Source organism: Equus asinus, chromosome 5 (genome assembly GCF_041296235.1).
Source record: "Equus asinus isolate D_3611 breed Donkey chromosome 5, EquAss-T2T_v2, whole genome shotgun sequence".
NCBI lineage: Eukaryota > Metazoa > Chordata > Mammalia > Perissodactyla > Equidae > Equus > Equus asinus.
Genome location: NC_091794.1, coordinates 101,202,283 through 101,219,559, shown reverse-complemented (window position 1 = coordinate 101,219,559; position 17,277 = coordinate 101,202,283). Strand labels below are relative to the sequence as shown.

Below are 17,277 nucleotides of genomic sequence, written 5' to 3'. Positions count from 1 at the left end.
TTATCCACCATTAGAATTTTTTTCTGGCTTTCGGACTGTTTGTGAAGTGCCTGCTCTTTTCCTCGAGGCGGAAGGGGGAGGAGGAAGGGCCCCGGAATGAGGTCTGCAGATGAAGTCATTTCTCCGACTCCGGCGTCCCTCGCTTTCTCGCCGCCTGCCTTCCACTTGCCGTGTTTGCCTGGGACGTGGGGGCCGAGATTCTGCGGGGGCATCGGGAAACGGGCTCCTGCTGGTCTCGAGGCCCCAGAGGCCCTGGAAAAGGAGGCAAGGCACAGGAGATGAGAAATTTGCCACATTCCCTTTCGTGGCTTTATTATTTTTGTGGGTTTATGGCTCTGATGGAGCTGATCTTAAGATATTAGAGTCCAGCAATAATCACAAACATTATCCTAATAGCCTCCATTTATTGGCTGTATACTGTGGGCTAAGGGCTGTGCTCAACTGTGTGTATATTATATACACTCATATATTTATAGTTACTGTGTGTGTAGTGTATACACAGTCATGCTGCATAACGGCGATGTGGTCGATGGCGCACTGCGTAGACGCTGGTGGTCTCATAAGGTTAGTGCCATACAGCCTAGGTGTGTAGCGGGTTGTACCATCTAGGTATGTGTGCACAAGCGCACTGTGTGATGTTCGCACAACGGCAAAAATCGCCTGATGACGCATTTCTCAGGACCCATCCCTGTCGTTACGTGACGCGCGACCGCGTGCACGTATATAATTCTAACGATCATAAAATCGAGCAAGGTAGGTTAATAATACCCATTGACTGATGAGAGGAAGAAAACGACCTGTCATTCACACAGCTAGTAAGTGACATCAACCCGTCCTTTTTCACTTGTCTTTCGTTCATTCACTGGCTCATTCAGTCTGAAGCGTCTGCCCCGGGACCGGCTTCTCAGCCAGGAGCCGGGGACATCAGCTCTGGGCACACAGGAGCTTCTGCCCTCCTGGAGCTCGCATCTGGGGAGGCAAACAGGAAACAAGCAGAGAGAAAAGTGGAGGCCTGACAGACCTTGAGCAGGTGGTGACAAGAGGGGGCGCACAGCCTGCGCCTCTTGCTGTCTGGTTTCACGAGGGCTGGGAGCACCACTGCCCGACCGGAGGCGTCCTTGGAGCCTGGAGCCTGCACTTTCTGAACTGACGCAGGCGTGGGGCAGAACCCAGTTCCGCGGACACCCAGAGCCTGCAGTGATATTGTCCCCATTGTCAAATGATGAACCAGCATTTTTTCAGTGTGCTTTGCATTTCCACTGAATCAACACCGTGAATATGACTTTGATTTGCATCACGTCGCCGGGCTCGTGTATCCCCCGCCTGCTGACAGCTCCACTTGGATGTCTCATGTGCACCTCAGACCGCACAGCCGGTAGAGAGCTCAGGCTTCCTCCCCGAGCCTGCTCCCCGCCATCGCAGGCGACGGCACCACCGTGCACCCAGCAGCTCGAGGCGAAAACCTCGGAGTTGTCCTCGCTGCTTCTCCTTCTCTCTCCTCCCACTCTAGTCTGTCAACAGGTCTGTTGTTCTGCTTCAAAACAGGTCTCAAATGTGGTGGCCTCTCCTCATCTCCTTGCTGCCACTGTGTCTCGGCTGCCACCATCTCGGCCTCTCTGGTCTCCTTGCCCGTCCCCCCATCCTCCATCACTGCTGCTAAAATGCCCCTCTAAAATCAGGTCACATCGCTGCCCTGCTTAGACCTTCCAGTAGCTTCTGATCACACTTGGAATGAACAGTCGCAGTCCTGACCTTGGCCCATCCTCTCTTCTGATCTCCCCCCGTTCATCTTGAGTTTACCTCTGTCCCTAAGCTGCACTGGCTTTACTGACCCGCCAAACTCATTCTTGTCACAGGGCCTTTGCACGTGCTGTCTCCCGGTCCTTAGCTCAGGTCTTAGTGTCGCTGCCTCCTCCTTGTCATCCAGATCTCGCATCCTCACATCTGCCTCCCCATCCTTCTGGAAAGCAGAGTGAGGCACAAACCCAGGAAGCCTCCTGCCCTCTCTCTGCCCCGTTGCCCCATTTGAATCTTCTGCCCAGTATTTAGGTTCCTCATTTCTGTTTTCATTTCCTTTCCCCTCTCCAGGGCTATGCTGTCCAATACGGTAGCCACGATTAAAACTAAAATGAAATGAAATAAAACGTTCAGTCCCTCAGTCCCACCAGCCACGTTTCAAGTGCTCAGGAGGCACAGGTGGCTGACGGCTACCGAATCGGACAGCGTGGTAGAGAACATTTCCATCATTGCAGAAAGTTCTAGAGTGTTTGCTCCTCGAGAGCAGAACTTTGTGTGTGTGGTTCCCACTGTGCCTCCAGCACTGAGTGCCGAGTCCTGCACACAGTAGGCACCAGGGATGTTCCGAGTGCCGAGTGAACGGTAATGGTGTAGCTGGCTGCGTTAGACAGCAACCCCCCTTCCGGTGGCCGCGGAGCCCTACCGTTCTCCTCTGAGGCTGTTGGCTCCGCACAGGAAGCCCATACGCCTGGTTTGTGCAATGGTGGGGAGGCGACAGAAGCGTTGGGGGGTCATCGGCGGCAGGCCTGAGCGCTGCCCCTCCCCCTGTGCTCACCAGCGGTGGGGGGGGATCTCTTTGGACCTCAGTCTGCTCATCTGGGAAATGGGCGTGACATCCATATCTTGCTACCTCTCAGCTGTTGCAGGGCCCACGTGGGAGCAGAGCAAGTCCGCAGGTGCTTTAGACATGCTGGAGCAGAGGTTCTCACAGCGCGGTCCCTGGGCCAGCCACATCCGTGTCACCTGGGGACATGCTGCAAGTGCAGTTTGGGGCCTCCGCTCTGGGGGTCGGCCCCTCGGTCTAAGCCCTCCTGGGGGTGCTGCTCACGCCCAGGTTGAGAACTGCCGCCCCGAGCGTCGTTTCTCGTGTCACGCGGCACTGCTATTGCCGTGATACGTGGCATGAGTTTGAATTTCCTTCGAGGGGAAAACAAGCCCCTCTCAGAGGGGCCGAAAGATTCAGGCAAGAAGCAAGAGAGCCCTTTGGAAAGGCCGAGGCCGCTCCCAGCCTCTCCCTCATGCCCGTTCCCGGTGACCGGAACTGTTATCAGCAGAACAATGATGGCAGACAGCACATGTCCGTGCGCGCCACGTGCCAGGCGCTGGCCCAGTGATTCACGTGCATCGACTCAGTTAATCCTCGGGACAAGGCTGTGAAATACCATCATTTTTCCATGATGATATCACCCCCTTTTGCAAGTGAGGAAACCACGGCACAGAGAGGTTTAGGGGCTGGCCCCAGGTCACACAGCTAGGACGTGGTAGAGCTGGGGTTTGAACCCAGTGCCTGGCCCCAGAGCCCTGCTTTCAGCCGCTGTGCTGTGCAGTCCACACTGCTTCTCCCTGCAGAGCAGGGGGAGCCCACCCTCCCTGCCATCGCTGTGCTCGCTAAAATGAAGAGACAGCGCCCAGGGGATAGGCACACAAGGGCTGATCTGGGCTGACATCACAAACATGCTAGTTCCTGGCACTGGGTCGTCCCTGTGCCGTGAGGCCTGGGGCCTGTAGGGTGTGTTGTGCGCTCACTGAAGCAAGGGCCCACATGGCAAAATGTCAAGCCAGGGCAAGAAACCCTGGGGTGGCAACAGACTGCCATGCCCCCTGCATCCACCTCACCCCGGCCCCCTCCCCATGCATGCCATCTGCACCAATATTTGCCTCACCCTCAAACCTGCACCACCCCGGGCCTCCCTGGCTTCACTCCCCAGCTGGTCGGTCATGTCCCTGGCACGGGCTGCCCTTGGCCTACGCTTTGTGCCATATAACTTGGCCACTGAGTGTTGAGAGTTCACATGGCCAGCACTGGGAGCTATGGTGTCACCTCTTTGCAGCCTCACTTTACACAGGAGGCAACTGAGGCTGGGTTGGGGGAGCGCTCAGCTGGGGCATCCAGGGCCCAGACCCCAGCCAGGTCAGCCTCCCAGCCTCACGTCTTAGCCACAACCCCATCCAGCTTCTTGCTCATCTCACGGGAGGAGCCCGGACTGTGCTGTTTCCTCACCTTGAGTGGTACCCAGAGCCCACTGCATCCCTAAGGAGGGTGCACTGCTCACGCTTGGCCTCTCTCTCCGCAGGCCAGAAGCAGCTGTGTGTCACCAGCCTCCTGATCTGCCAAGGTCTGCTCTGGGTGGGCACCGACCAGGGTGTCATCGTCCTGCTGCCTGTGCCTCGGCTGGAAGGCATCCCGAAGATCACAGGTGAGCCTCGGGGAGCCGGTCTTGGCAAGGCCAGGGAAGTTGGCTGCAAGTGGCCAGGAGAGGGTGAATCTTGTGCCCAGATGTTTACACTCTCTTCTTATGTGGGCCTGGGGGTCTGCTCTCCAACATCCTGTCATCGCAGGTGGCACTGTGGCACAGTGGAATTAAATCATCCCAGCCCCACAGGCTCCCACCTTCTTTCTGAGTCGCAGTTTCCTGATCTGGCAAATGGGGACAGTAGTGCATATTGGCCAGATGGTTTGAGGATTGGCTGGGACACCTGACCAATGATAGTGGCTCTGCTGGGCCCCTTTCTGCTCCCTCCCATAGCAGCTTCAAAACGTCCAGGCTCCAGAGACGGAAATAACTGAGGGCTCCTGGGGATAGAGCCCATGCCCACAGGGGTCTGCATGGATTGGAGGCTGTGCCCTGCCCTGCTGCACTGGGCCCAGGAGAACAAGGGCCGGGTTCGGGAAGACCCCGGAACCTGGCCCTCTCCTCCCGACTCTGCCTCTGCCCCAGGGTGGTGATGAAGCAGCCTCCTGCAGCTGCTGCCTGCGGGAGAGCATGGTGGGGGCTGGGGGGGGGGGGGGAAGGGAGGGAGAAGCCCTGAGGGCAGAGCAGCCCCGCCTGGATCTTGAGTTCTCTGCTCAAGGAGATTCTCTTCCTAAATCCGAGATTTCCTGGTTTCATCACATAGGTCATCGTGTTCATGCCAGTCTCAGTCCTGGGGATGCAGGGATGCGTCGGGCAGAGACCCTGCCCCTAAAAGCCGACACACAGTCTGGTGGGACAGCTGTAGTCCAGGGTGGCAGGTGCTGTGAGGGCGGGTGTCCCGGGGACCGTAAGGCACAGAGACAGGAGTGATCAGCTCCCATGGGTGAATTCAAGAAGGATGCGCTGTGGAGGAGCTTGAGCTCGGCTTCAGAGGCTGGGCTGCCGAATCAGGTGGGTGGGAAAGGCTCTCTGGGTAGAGGCGACGGCTGGGGCAGCGGCTCGGGGGCATGAGGATGCTCAGACTGGGAGCTGCAGGTGCTTCCCCACTGAGCTTCCCCCACCTGGTTTATAAGGCCCCTCCCGCTTTCCAGCCTCACTTGTCGGGAGAAAGTAGCCCTGGAGGCCAGCAGAGCCCTCCCCACACCCAAGGCGTCTGGAGGTTCTAGCAGACTTACCAAAAAAAAAAAAAAAAAACCCAGAAAGTTCTCCAACAGAGATGTGTGGGTGCCTCCCTTAATGCTCTGGGCCTTCGGGCCCCTTCTCCCTGCCCCATTCTTGCAGGGAAAGGCATGGTCTCCCTCAATGGTCACTGTGGGCCTGTGGCCTTCCTGGCTGTGGCTACCAGCATTTTAGCCCCTGACATCCTGCGGAGTGACCAGGAGGAGGCTGAGGGCCCGCGGCCTGAGGAGGACAAGCCAGATGGGCAGGCTCCTGAGCCAGTGCCCGTGCCCTCGAGCCCTGTGGCCCGCGAGTTGACCCGCAAGAAGGGCATCCTTCTGCAGTACCGCCTGCGCTCCACGGCCCACCTCCCCGGCCCGCTGCTCTCGGTGCGGGAGCCGGCGCCTGCTGACAGCTCAGCCCTGGAGCACAGCGAAGAGGACGGCTCCATCTACGAGATGGCCGATGACCCCGACGTCTGGGTCCGCAGCCGGCCCTGTGCCCGCGATGCCCACCGCAAGGAGATCTGCTCAGTGGCCATCATCTCTGGCGGGCAGGGCTACCGCAACTTTGGCAGCGCCCCGGGTGGCAGTGGGAGGCTGGCCCCGTGTGGGGAGACGGACAGCACCCTCCTCATCTGGCAGGTGCCCTTGACGCTATAGCCCCCCGCCCGGGGTGCACAGCTGCAGGCCTGGCCACAGCCGGGCCGGCTCTCTGCCTGCTGTGGGCCCTTCTGGCCGTCTGGGGTCCCCTGAGGAGGGCCTGGTGGAATGGCCTTCCAGGGACCTGCACGGGGATGTACAGATGAGCCTGGATGTCTGGTAACTACCTTGGCAGAACAGAGGAAAACCTCTTCCCTTTTTAAAAAAAATTATTTTTCAGAGTGTTTTGGGGGAGGGCTTTTGGGCTTGGGGAGAGGGAAGACACCTCTGGAGGAAATGGCCTTCTTTTTAAAAGCAAAAACACACAAAACCTCACAACAGCCTGGCAAGCCCAGCGCCTCTCGTCCAGGCCCGAGCAGGGCTCAGAGGTGGCCATGCGCCCCTCCCGGCAGGGCGTGTATGTGAGTGTGTGAGAGCGTGTGGGCTGGTGTGTGAATATATATAAATACGTATATATGGTGTACATTATATGTGTATAAATAAAGTCTGTACATATTGAAGCTCTGGGAGATGCTGGAATAAAAGGCAAGAATAATGTCAGTACTTGGATCGGGGTTCTTTTTCTTGAGATGTGATAAGGAAGAGACAGAGAGCAGCTGTGACTAGAGAGGGATTGTTCTGGAACCAGAAGTGACATGGCCCTCAGCAAGAAGGATGGCAGCCAGGCACCAGGAAGGTGCTGCCACAAGAACAGGTCCTAGAACTCTGCTGTCCAGTGTGGTCACCATTGGCACATGCGGGGATTTAAATTTTTTGTGTGTGTGTGCTGAGGAAGATTGTCCCCAAGCTAACGTCCATGCCAGTCTTCCTCTATTTTGTATGTGGGATGCCGCCACAGCATGGCTCGATGAACAGTGTGTAGGTCTGCACCCAGGATCCAAATCAGTGAACCCCAGCCCCTGACAAAGTGTGTGAACCTAACCACTATGCCACCAGGCCAGCCAGCGCTATTTAATTTTTTAATTAATTAAAAGGAAATAAAATGACAAATCCAGTTCTCAGTCCCATTAGGCACATTTCTAGTGTGGCTTGAAGAGCCCAGGGGGTGAGAGCCGACCATACCGGACAATGTGGATATGACTGTTTCCGTCATCCGAGAAAGTTCTGCTCGAGAAGGGGCTCTTGGGAGCCTCCCTCCTGAAGGTTTATTGAAGAAGAGGCTGGGCCCCGCTCTGGAAGGGTATGGAGGCAGGAGGCCTTGGCGTCAGTGCCAGCCTGGGAGGGAAGGAAGCTGAAGGGCTTCCCCATGTGGAGGGTGGGGGTCTGGGGCAGTTGCTGTGGGCAACAGAGTGAGGCGGGGAGGGGGCTGAGGTCCTGGGTCTGAGGGAGGCAGGGGTGACTTCCAGATGGTGGGAGCAGAGCCCAGGCTGTGGGGCGGGATTGGCGGCTGGCGCTGCCTGGGCCCTGGCTTCCCTCTTCCGGCTCAGTCTCTATCCTTAGATTCCCAGAGCTGCCTGCAGGGAAATAACCAAAACCAAAACCCACAACCCAAAAGGGAAGTGTTTTCTCCGTCTTCTCATCCATCCGCCTCCCTGTCATCCATCTGTGCGTCTGTCCACCCAGCCGTCTGTCCTCCCTTCCACACTTAGCGGCAGCAGCACCAGGTTGCAGGCAGAAGGAAAGCGGAGCTCGGCGGAGATGGGAGGCAAACCTCAGCTGGACCGGCCGCATGGTTCTGGCTCCGTGAGCTGCTGCATGATGCTCCGGGACCCCAGCGGGAAGAGCCACCCTGGAGGACATTTCAGCCCCTCCTAACCGCCTGGTGGGATCCCGCCTGCTGGCGGGCTCGCTGGCTCACTCACTCCTTTCCCAAACCCCTCGAGCTCCTTTCTTCTCCGGGCACCATGTTAGTTGCTGGGCCGTGGAGGTGAGTGAGGCGGCCATCCCTGCCCCCAGGAAGTACATGGCTAGAGGGAAGGGTAGACAGTGCCAGCGGGCCAGGGCTTGGGGAGGTGAAGGTGCTCCAGAGAAAGGCGGAAGGGCCTCGCGGAGGGAACGGCCTGTGCAAAGGCAGGGTGTGCAGAGGCGGCTTATTCCCCAAGGGCAGGGGGTCCAGCTGAGTCCCCAGGAGGAGGAGGAGGAGGGGGCAGCGGCAGGAACCACGGCCCTGGACACGGACAACTGCATTCCGTTCCGGATGAACCCATCTCCTCTGGGCCTCGGTTTCCCATTTTGTATCAAAGGGAGACTCGCCACTGTCCCACCCCCCCTCCCGTGGAGAGGAGGGTCCTTTCCAAGCACAAGAGGGACGCAGTGCTCAGGTTGATTCCTGCACGCCCCGGCGGGGTGGGGGTCCCGGGGTGGGGTGCGTTATCCCATCAGTGAAGACTTTTCCTGGGGCGGTGAGTGGCGAGGAGAGGCCGCTGAGGACCACGAGCAGCCTGGAGTCCAGGATCCCGCGGAGCTGTGTTTAAGTCCAACTCCGCCGAAGCCCTGCCGTGGGTCTTCCAGGGCGTCCCTTCACCTCCAGGCCTCGGTTTCCTCATCTCCGAAGTGGGCACGATGACGCCTTGCAGAATTGCTGAGGACGAGAGGCAACAAGTCCACGGAAAGCACCTGGAAGGGTCCTCCGACGGCAGCTCTGTGATTTCTCCTTACGTGGTCGGAGCCTGCCTTGTTCCAAACGACGGAGGCAGACGGTTCCTGTTGTGAAGTGCCCCCTTTGGTGCAGGAGTTGGCTTCTGAGAGCACTGCGCGTCTGCTAGATCCCAGACCTGCAGATCGCTCAGCCGAGGGGGACTGTAGATCTAATGGGGCCCATGAAATCCGACACTGAGAAAATGACTGACTTGGCATCTACGGTGAAATTATCATATCAGTCAACAGCTCATCCCCCCCAGGCTCCGACAGCAGAGTGAGGGAGGGTCTGGGCATCGGAAAAACGGCTCCCGAGACACATGGGGGACGTGCCTAGCGTGTGAGAGGAGCCCTCACTGGAGATAGTGATCAGAGTACCAATAACCACCACTGATGAGAGTAACACTAACCATGAGCACTGGGGTGCGTCAGCTCGCTTCACGCTCACCCTGCTCTCAAGTAGCTGCTTTGTCTGCCTCATTCTGCCTTGTGAGGGATCAAGGCTCAGGGAAGTTAACTCTCTGAGGGAGTGTCAGGGCCAAGACTGAATTCTGTCTGCCACTCGAGTCAGACTCTTAGCCCGCATGCTATTCTGCCTCCAAAAGCGCATCTTTGGAGACAAATAGACCTGAGTTCCAACTGTGCTTTCCCCGCTTACCAGCTGTGTGACATCAGACGGGTGGCCTAACCTCTCTGTGTCTCAGAGAGGGGATAATAAACAGTCTTTGCTGTGGAAACTGAGTGTCATTAATTCGGTATTGACTGAAAGCCTACTATGTGCCAAGACCTGGTTCCAGTAGGCACTGCGTAGACTGGTCAAGAAGACACTGCACACACCCTGCCCCCCATTCTCCTGGGGGGTGCAGAGGGGACAGACGATAAATAAGTCAAACACGTCAGATGATGTTTGTGCTTTGGAGAGAGAACACAGAGAATGGGAGGTGGAAAGTGCCGGGAGGGGGCTTGTGATGTTAAACGGGGGTCCAAGGAGGTCTTACTGAGGAGGTGACACTTGAGCAAAGACCTGAGGGAGGAGCAGGCATCGGGCTGTGGAACATTCCAGGCGGAAGGAACAGCAAGTGCAAAGTGGCGAGGCAGGAGTGTGGCTGGAGCGGAGGGAGTGAGGGGCACAGTGGGAGAGGGTCCTGGTTCCCAGCTCGGGTCATGGAGGGACTTTGATTTTCCCTGGAGACGTGGGAAGTCATCGGAGGGTTCTGAGCAGACGAGTGACACCATCTGTGTTTGGTTTTCCAACAATCCCTTTTGGCTGCTAAATTGAGGATAATCCGTGGGGGCGAGAGTGGAGTGAGGGGGCCAGGAGACCCCTGAGGAAGCTGTTGCAGTAATCCCGGTGCGAGAGGCTGGCGGCTGGGACCAAGGTGGACGTGGCGGAGGTGATGGATGGATTCTGATGCTGGAGCCCGCAGGGTTTGCTGATGGAGGAGCTGAGAAGTCAAGGATGACCCTGAGGTGTCTGGCCTGAGCCACTACAAGGACAGAGCTGCCACTGACTGAGGTGGAGGCTGTGGGAGGGGCAGGCCGGTTTCTAGGGGAAGACCGGAAATTGGGGCACAACACCTTTGAGCTGCCCTTGAACATGTGAGCGGAGATGCAGGGAGCACGGTGACTCTGAGCTTCGAGCCCAGGGTGGTGGAGGAGACGGAGGAGCTGGGACCCGAGCACAGGGAGGCAGACTCAGGTCTGGGAGATGCACAGGGAGCTAAGGGGACCTGAGAAGCGTGTCCTGGGATGAAGGCGGAAAACCAAGAGGGCACGGCGTCCTGGGAGCCACGTGGAGAGTGTGGAAGGCAGAGGGAGGCGTCTTCCGTGTCGGATGCTGTGGAGACAGCAGGACGAGAGCTGACCTTGGATTTAGCCACATGGAGCCCGTTTGTGACCTTGACAAGAGGAATCTGGGCAGAGTGGTGGGGGAACAGCTTGGTGGGAGTGGGTTCAAGATAGAACAGGAGGCCAAGAGCCCACTGGTCTGGAAGGAGAGCATGGAGCAGCAGGGTCCGGGCGAGGCTCTGAGGCCCAGGGGCTGGGTGATTCTCCGGGCTCCTGTGGTTGGGTAGAGAGAGTGATAGGCACGGATGCCACAGCTCAGAGGGCCCCAGGTTTATTAGCCTACGTGCCTTCATCCCTTCTCCCTTGCCCGAGATGGAGAGCCTCTCTTTCTTCACCCCGATGAGCAGGCACAGACTTAGACAAGCTGCTTGTCAGGAGGCAGCTTCGAGCCAGACCCGTCTCGCAGGTGGGATTCTGCGCAGCTGCGGACTGGGAGTCTCGGGCTGATGGCAGGCTGCTCACCCCCCACTAGTGGGCAACCCAGCCTGTTGTCCCCATCCTGCTGCCAGGTGGCTGGCAAAGGCCTCTGTCCCATCTCTGTGCTCAGGGCTGGGGAGGGGAGACCCCATGCCCCCATGTCTCAGAGGAAGGTGGAGGTTGTCCCATGGGCACCCAGCCCCAGACCATGGACTCCAAGGGTGGGAGAGAGCCCGGGGCCACCCTCATCCTGCATCCTGGTGGTCCCCCAGCCTCGGAGCCCAGCCCTTGGAAGCCGGCTACTGCCCGTGGGAGGTGGGATTTGGCCATCACGGCTGGGGCTCACGGGGATGGGACTCGGTCTGTTTTCCAGCACCCGGTCTCATTTCAGTCTGGAGACCCCATGGCACAAAAGACCTGCTCCTATTGAAAGGTGACGCGGTCATTTCTGAGGCTTAAGCTGCTTCTTTGGGGCTAACTCTGTTTAGGGGAAGAACAGTCCTTTCGGCTTATGTCCTTCCTCTTCCTTCCCTCCCGACCCCCTCCTGGCATCTGGGCCCAGGGGATGCTAATAGGATAAGGGGTGGTGGCAGGGGACCAGGTGTCCGCACGGTGGGCGTGGGGATATGTGTACTCTGCTCTGGTCCCTGGCTGGTCTCCTTCACCTGGGCCTCCTGCCATGGTGGTCTGTCCTGTCCTTGGGTGTCAGGCTGGTGTCATGCAACTGTGCATGTGGACCTCAACCGCCCCGGGTCTCGGGGCTCCTCTCCTCCGCGCCCTCCTCAGCTTGACCTCAGGTCTCCCCTGGGGCCAGCAGGGCTCCAGCCCTTCCCTGCCCCTTGCCTCCAGGAAACTCACCACCTGGGGCCTCTCAGACCCGCAGGTCCACACCCTCCTCTCCTCTGCCCTCCCGGCCCTGTGCTGTCCCACGCTGGTGGGTGTGTTGGGGACACAGATCCCTGCCCATGGCTCTCAGTCTCCCCTCAACGATTCGGCCTCCTCCTGGACTTGTGAGGCCCAAGGTGTGTGTGGGGTGCCACTTCCTTCCGCCGGAGCCCTGGTCGAGTCCCACCTTGGGCTTGTCCCTTCCGGTCTGTCCTGTTTCCAACTCGCTGCTTAAAATGGGATTTCCCACCTGGGCAAAGCTCTCTGCAGCCCGTAGGAGTCTGCTCAGGCATGGAGCTTCGCTCTTGTTTCGTAACAGGAGGGTCCCCCAGAAGCAGATCCTGAGATAAGGGTTTTGATTAGAGTCATTTATTAGAGAGGCGAGGCCAGGAACACTGATAGGGGACATGAGACAGGGAAGGGCAAGAAGCCAGGATGGCACACGTTCTTGAGCAGGTGACCTCGGGCAGCTCCGGGAGACCATGAGAGCATGGCACAGAGTCACCGCGGCTGCGGGCTGAGCACACTGGGGCGTTTGTCCCCGACTCCCATCAGGAGTGTCCCTGGTTGGGGCCGCTCCCAGAGGCATTAGTTCCAGGCACTCCAGCCTGCCTTGCTGGTCAGCCAGAGAGGACCTCAGGCGGAGAGAAGACCTCAGGCGGAGAAAAGACCTCAGGCGGAGAGCCTGATACCCCGTGTACTGCCTGCACTGCATAGTGAGTGCCCAGGAGAACGGGCTGCGGCTTTCATAATTTTAAATTGTTCTCTTCACAACCGAGCCAGGCTTTCCAGAGGATAGTCTTGCTATGGACACAAAAATATCTAATTCGGAACTCAAAGCTGGTTGTTCACTCTAGGGGGTATCCCCCCATCTCAGTCAGCTTGGGCTGCTGTACAAAACACCATAGTCTGAGGGGCTCAATCAGTTAGTTTCTCACAGTCCCAGAGGCTGGGAAGTCCGAGGAGACAGTGCCGGCTGATTCGGCGTCTGGTGAGCGCTCTCTTCCTCGCTTGCAGATGGCCGCCTTCTGGCCACGTCCTGGAAGGACGGAGAGATGAAGCTCTGCTCTCTTCCTCTTCTTATAAGGGCACTAATCCCATGAGGAGGCCCCCACCCTTGTGACCCAGTCACCTCCTGAAGGCCCCACCTCCAAATACCATCACATTGCGGGGAGGGCCTCAACACATGAACTTGGGGAGACACAAACATTCAGCCCATAGCGCTCCCCCCTTGCAACACACGCACATGCACATGCTAGCTGGCATTGACCCAGTGGAGCGGGGGTCAGGGAGAGGCCGGCTCATCAAGATATATGGAGAAATGAAAATAAACCTCGGGCTCATATCTCAATCACCCCACTACACAACTGAGCACCTTTGCACTGGGGTAGAGTCACTGGGCATATGAGATTGTCCCTGTCCTCATGGTACGTACAGCCCAGCAAGCAAGATGCTGGGGCCAAGGAGACTCAACCGAGGAAGGCTTCCTGGAGGCAGTGAGGTGTGGCGCAGTAGATGAGGGCTTTGGAGTGATGCAGACGTGGGTTTGAGTCTTGGCTCTCTCACCTGCTCTGGGTGGCCTGAGACAAGTGACAACCTTCCTTGCTTCCACGTCCTCAGCTGAACATATGGGCTGACCACGCCTTCCTGGCCAGGTGGCTGTGAGCGCTCAGTGGGTATTAGGTATAAGTTATTACGCTTACTGCTATGTCTTCTAGTCCTGCTGCTCTTCCTACAAGCAGTATTTCAGTGAATCCTCAAAACTAACCAGAAAGGGAGGCAGATGAAGAAATGAAGGCTCCGAGGGTGCAGTAACTTGCAGAGCACACAGCCTGGGGAGTGGGACAAGGACGGCGGGGGCGGGAGAGGCCTGCAGTCCTGGAGGGTCTCGTTCTGGGAGGGGCTGGGGCTGGGTTCTGGCCCAAGCTGGCCTGGCCTGTTTCCAAACCCTGGGCCTGGGAGGAGACCCCAGCGTGCCTCCCTGCAGCCAGAACCACATCAGGCTCCCAGGCACAGGCTTTCTGCCTGTCGGAGGGGAACCAGCCCTCCTGCCACCAACGTGTGTTGTGTGATCCTGTGACAGCCCAGCACACACACACATAAGCCAAGGAGCTGCCCCATGGTTCCATGGAGGTCAGAGAGCCTCGGAAGCCTGCTTTCTTGTGGGCCCGATGCCTGCTTTCTTTAGCCTGCAAAGCATGTGTGTGTGTGTTCATGCAGGTGGTGGCTACACGGGATAGAGTCTGAGCTTCAGCCACAGGACATGGGGACACGAGCAGCACTGACCCTACCAGTCTAGCGGGTGAGGCAGAGCCACTGACCTGGAATGTTCCCCGTCTGATGGGGGAGAGGTCCTTGCTCTTGGGGAGCTCCCAGTCTGATGGAGGAATCACAGCCTCCTCACCCAGTTTGATGGAGGAAGCTGCTAGTGATAGGGAGACATGGGCCTGCCCCAGGGAACCCCAATCTGATGGGGGAGACCCGCTCAGCTCGGATCTGCCAGTGTGATGGGAAGATAGAGTTTCTGCCCAGGAGGAAACCCTAGTCTGACGGGGAACGTCTATTCCTATTCTCAGAGGATTCTCCAGTCAGATGGTGGAGACTCCTGGGCTGAAGCAGGAGATAAATCCTCTGCCCTCCATGAGCTCCCAGTCTGAGAGGGGAGGCAGGCCCCTTGACAGTGAAGAGACCTGATAACAAGACACACACAGAAACTTTTTAACAACGTGCACCTAATTACAGCGCCACCGAATACTCTAAACTCCTCATTTACACTTTCCTGGGGAAACAGCAAATAGCAAGAACGTGTAAATAGGGGAAAATTAATACGACTGCCTGAGCTGTCTCCTGTCATCTTTTCACATCAACAGAAACCACAAACCCTCTTCTGGCGGGAAGCGCGGTCACCGTGGGCTCCATCCCCGAGGCGGACAGCGGCCCCTCCTCTGCAGGGACAGATTCCTGCAGGTGCCCATGCACGAGTTCTGGAAGCCAGTCCCGACAGATGGGCAGCTGCATGGTGGGAGGGCGCGGGTCATTGAGTCGGGAGATGCGCTCCGAGTTTTGGCTCTGTCCCTGGTGTGCCTGTGATCCACAGGTCCCCACACACCCCTGTGAGCCCGAGTCCTGCCGTTCCAGCCCCATGTTAAGTGCACTGTAACCTTGATCGCAGTGAACCGTCACAACCACCCCCAGAGGAGGTTCTATTATCATCCTCACTGTACAGATGAGGAAACTGGGCTCAGGGAGGTGAAGTCACTTGCCCAGGGTCACACAGCACAGAAGACCCCTTACCCTTAACCCTGCACCCCCTGCCGCCCCTATTCTGGGCTGTAAAAGGAGGCCCATTTCCCAGCCCCGCCCAGTCCGCTCTGCTGCCCGACGACCCCGTGTGAGAACAGGTGCCTCAGTGCCAATAATAAGCCACAGAATGTTTGCAAACCCTTAGCCTCGGTTTCCCCTTCTAGAACTGGGGGATATGAATAGCACTGCCTGCCTGGGCTGTTTTGGGGATGAAATGAGTTAATTCATGTAAAATGCTCAGAGCAGCTCCCGGCCCATTGTGAGCCCTCATTAACTCGATGATTATCGACTCATGCAGGAGCCCTGCCAGGTGTCTGCATCCGAGACGCTCCTCTGTAGAACGTTCAACAGGCATGTGGCGAAGCCCGTAGCCCTTTCTTTAGAGAGGCGCAGCTCTGCCTCAGCCAGCTGGAGAACCCAGCAGTCTGTGCAGAAACTTCTCTTAGTTCTATTGACTTAGGACACACAAATGCCGGCGCCACTCCCCAAGCATTTTGGGAAAATAAGGGCAAAGTGCAGTAGACACCACACTGTGGGGTAGCTATCCCCCTGGGGGCCTTTTAATGGGTCCAGAAAATAGGCAGTGTGAATTTGCCGAAAACATGCTCGTGTTTGAGCAAGCGGCACCCCAGAGTAGGCTTCGTTCAATCAGCAGGTGTCTGCCGCTGGCGGCTGCGTGCAAGGCTCCGGCCGGGGCTCTGGGGCCAGGGCAGCGCATGAGCAGACATTGTCCCGGCCTTCCTGGAGCTGAGCTGCCAGCCTCGTGGGCAGCCCAGGCTTGAAAAGAGAAGGTTCTTGGAGACCCAATGTGTAGGCAAGAGAATGCTGGTTTTGGGGGTCTCACAGATGTGGAGTCTCCCACTCGCTGGCCTCAGTTTCTCCTGCAGTAAGATGGTGAGAACAGTTTCTTATCCCAGGCTGCTAGCAGGAGTAAAGGAGCTGATCTGTGTAAAGTGCTCAGCACAGCGTCTGCTCACTCTGTGTTAGCTCTTTTTAACGATGATGGTATTAGTGACAAGCCTGACCAGCAGTGAGCACATGGCTGTATGTGGGGGGGGGGGGGGGCTGAGGAGCATGCTTTTCCAGGGTCCCATCTGGAGGGAAAGGAGATCAGTGTGCTCAGCTGCAGGGGCTTGGGCGCCACTGTGGAGCTGGACTCTGTTGGCAAACCCAGGGCTGGGGCTCCTGCTCCCAGGGATTGGGAGGTTGTGGCCCAGGGTGGCCAGGGATCCCTCAGCTCCGTTCCGGAAGGTCTCGGGAGGTTTTTCCAGCCTGAACCTAACTCTGACAGACAAACACAATCTTCTCCCCCTGTTATTTCTGCTAAATTAGGTGACCAAAGCTTTTCCTTTGGCAAATCCAGAGACATGTATTTGCATGCTGTTTTGTATAAATCAGGGACTCATTTGCATCCATTTGCATGTTTCTCTGGATGTGAGGTTCAAGAGGCCCGAACTCCATACACGTAAAATGAAATAAGTGTGTCGAGTCCAAGCTGGCCTGAACCACACAGGCAGGGAGGAAGGAGATCAGAGGGGCCAGTGGTCTCCACGGGATGGTCAGACCCGGGAGGGACCCGCGGCCAGCCCTCCCCGGTGCTGCTCAGGACTGAGGGGGGAAAAAGAGCGCTGGGCATCTGGGTACAAGGAAGCCAAAGAAGCTGAGATGAAACCACAGGGCAGGGTGTCCTCGACTGCCCAGCACAGACCGTGGAACAGGTATGGACGGGGGAGTGGTGGCCCTTCTCTCAGGTCCCCATTATGCAGTACCTACTATGTACCGGGCACCCCACTAGACTTTTATGCGTGCTAGTCCATTTTCTCCTTAGAGCCTCATGAGCCGGGTTATGATCAACTCCCTTTTAGAGATGAGGAAACTCAGGTGCAGGGAGCTGAAGTGACCCATCCAAGGCCACATGACTGGTCTTTGGAGGCCCTGGACTCCAACATAGGCCAACTTGGTTCCAGAACCTTTCTGCCCTGGTTAGGGAGAGTGAGAAATCCAAACTCTGGCAGCTCAGAGAGCCCCCCCTCGGAGCCCCCTGAGCATCTCCCTCCTAGGGAAAGTTCTCCTCTTCTTTTCCTGAGTTTCAGGGGATTGCCTCACAAGGAATGAACCCTAGGCGCTCCTGTGCCACCAGAATGGCCTGGTTTCCATGGCAACAAGTGCACGCCTAGTCACAGGCTGCCCCCAGGGAGGGGGTGGTGGGGTAGCTC

The 17,277-nt window shown here is 57.6% G+C and overlaps 1 protein-coding gene across 20 annotated transcripts in view; it reads left to right on the top strand.

Moving 5' to 3' along the window:
- The window catches only part of ARHGEF10L (Rho guanine nucleotide exchange factor 10 like), a 155,058-nt gene extending 145,721 nt beyond the window's left edge, over positions 1-9,337 (top strand). For all 20 annotated transcript variants that reach the window (XM_014836171.3, XM_070510924.1, XM_014836162.3 and 17 more), the window contains 2 exons: positions 4,092-4,214; positions 5,493-9,337. In XM_014836171.3, the coding sequence (XP_014691657.2) occupies positions 4,092-4,214; positions 5,493-6,031 (662 nt within the window). In that variant the 3' untranslated portion in view covers positions 6,032-9,337. The remainder of the gene's footprint in view (positions 1-4,091; positions 4,215-5,492) is intronic.
- Positions 9,338-17,277: the final 7,940 nt, after the last annotated feature.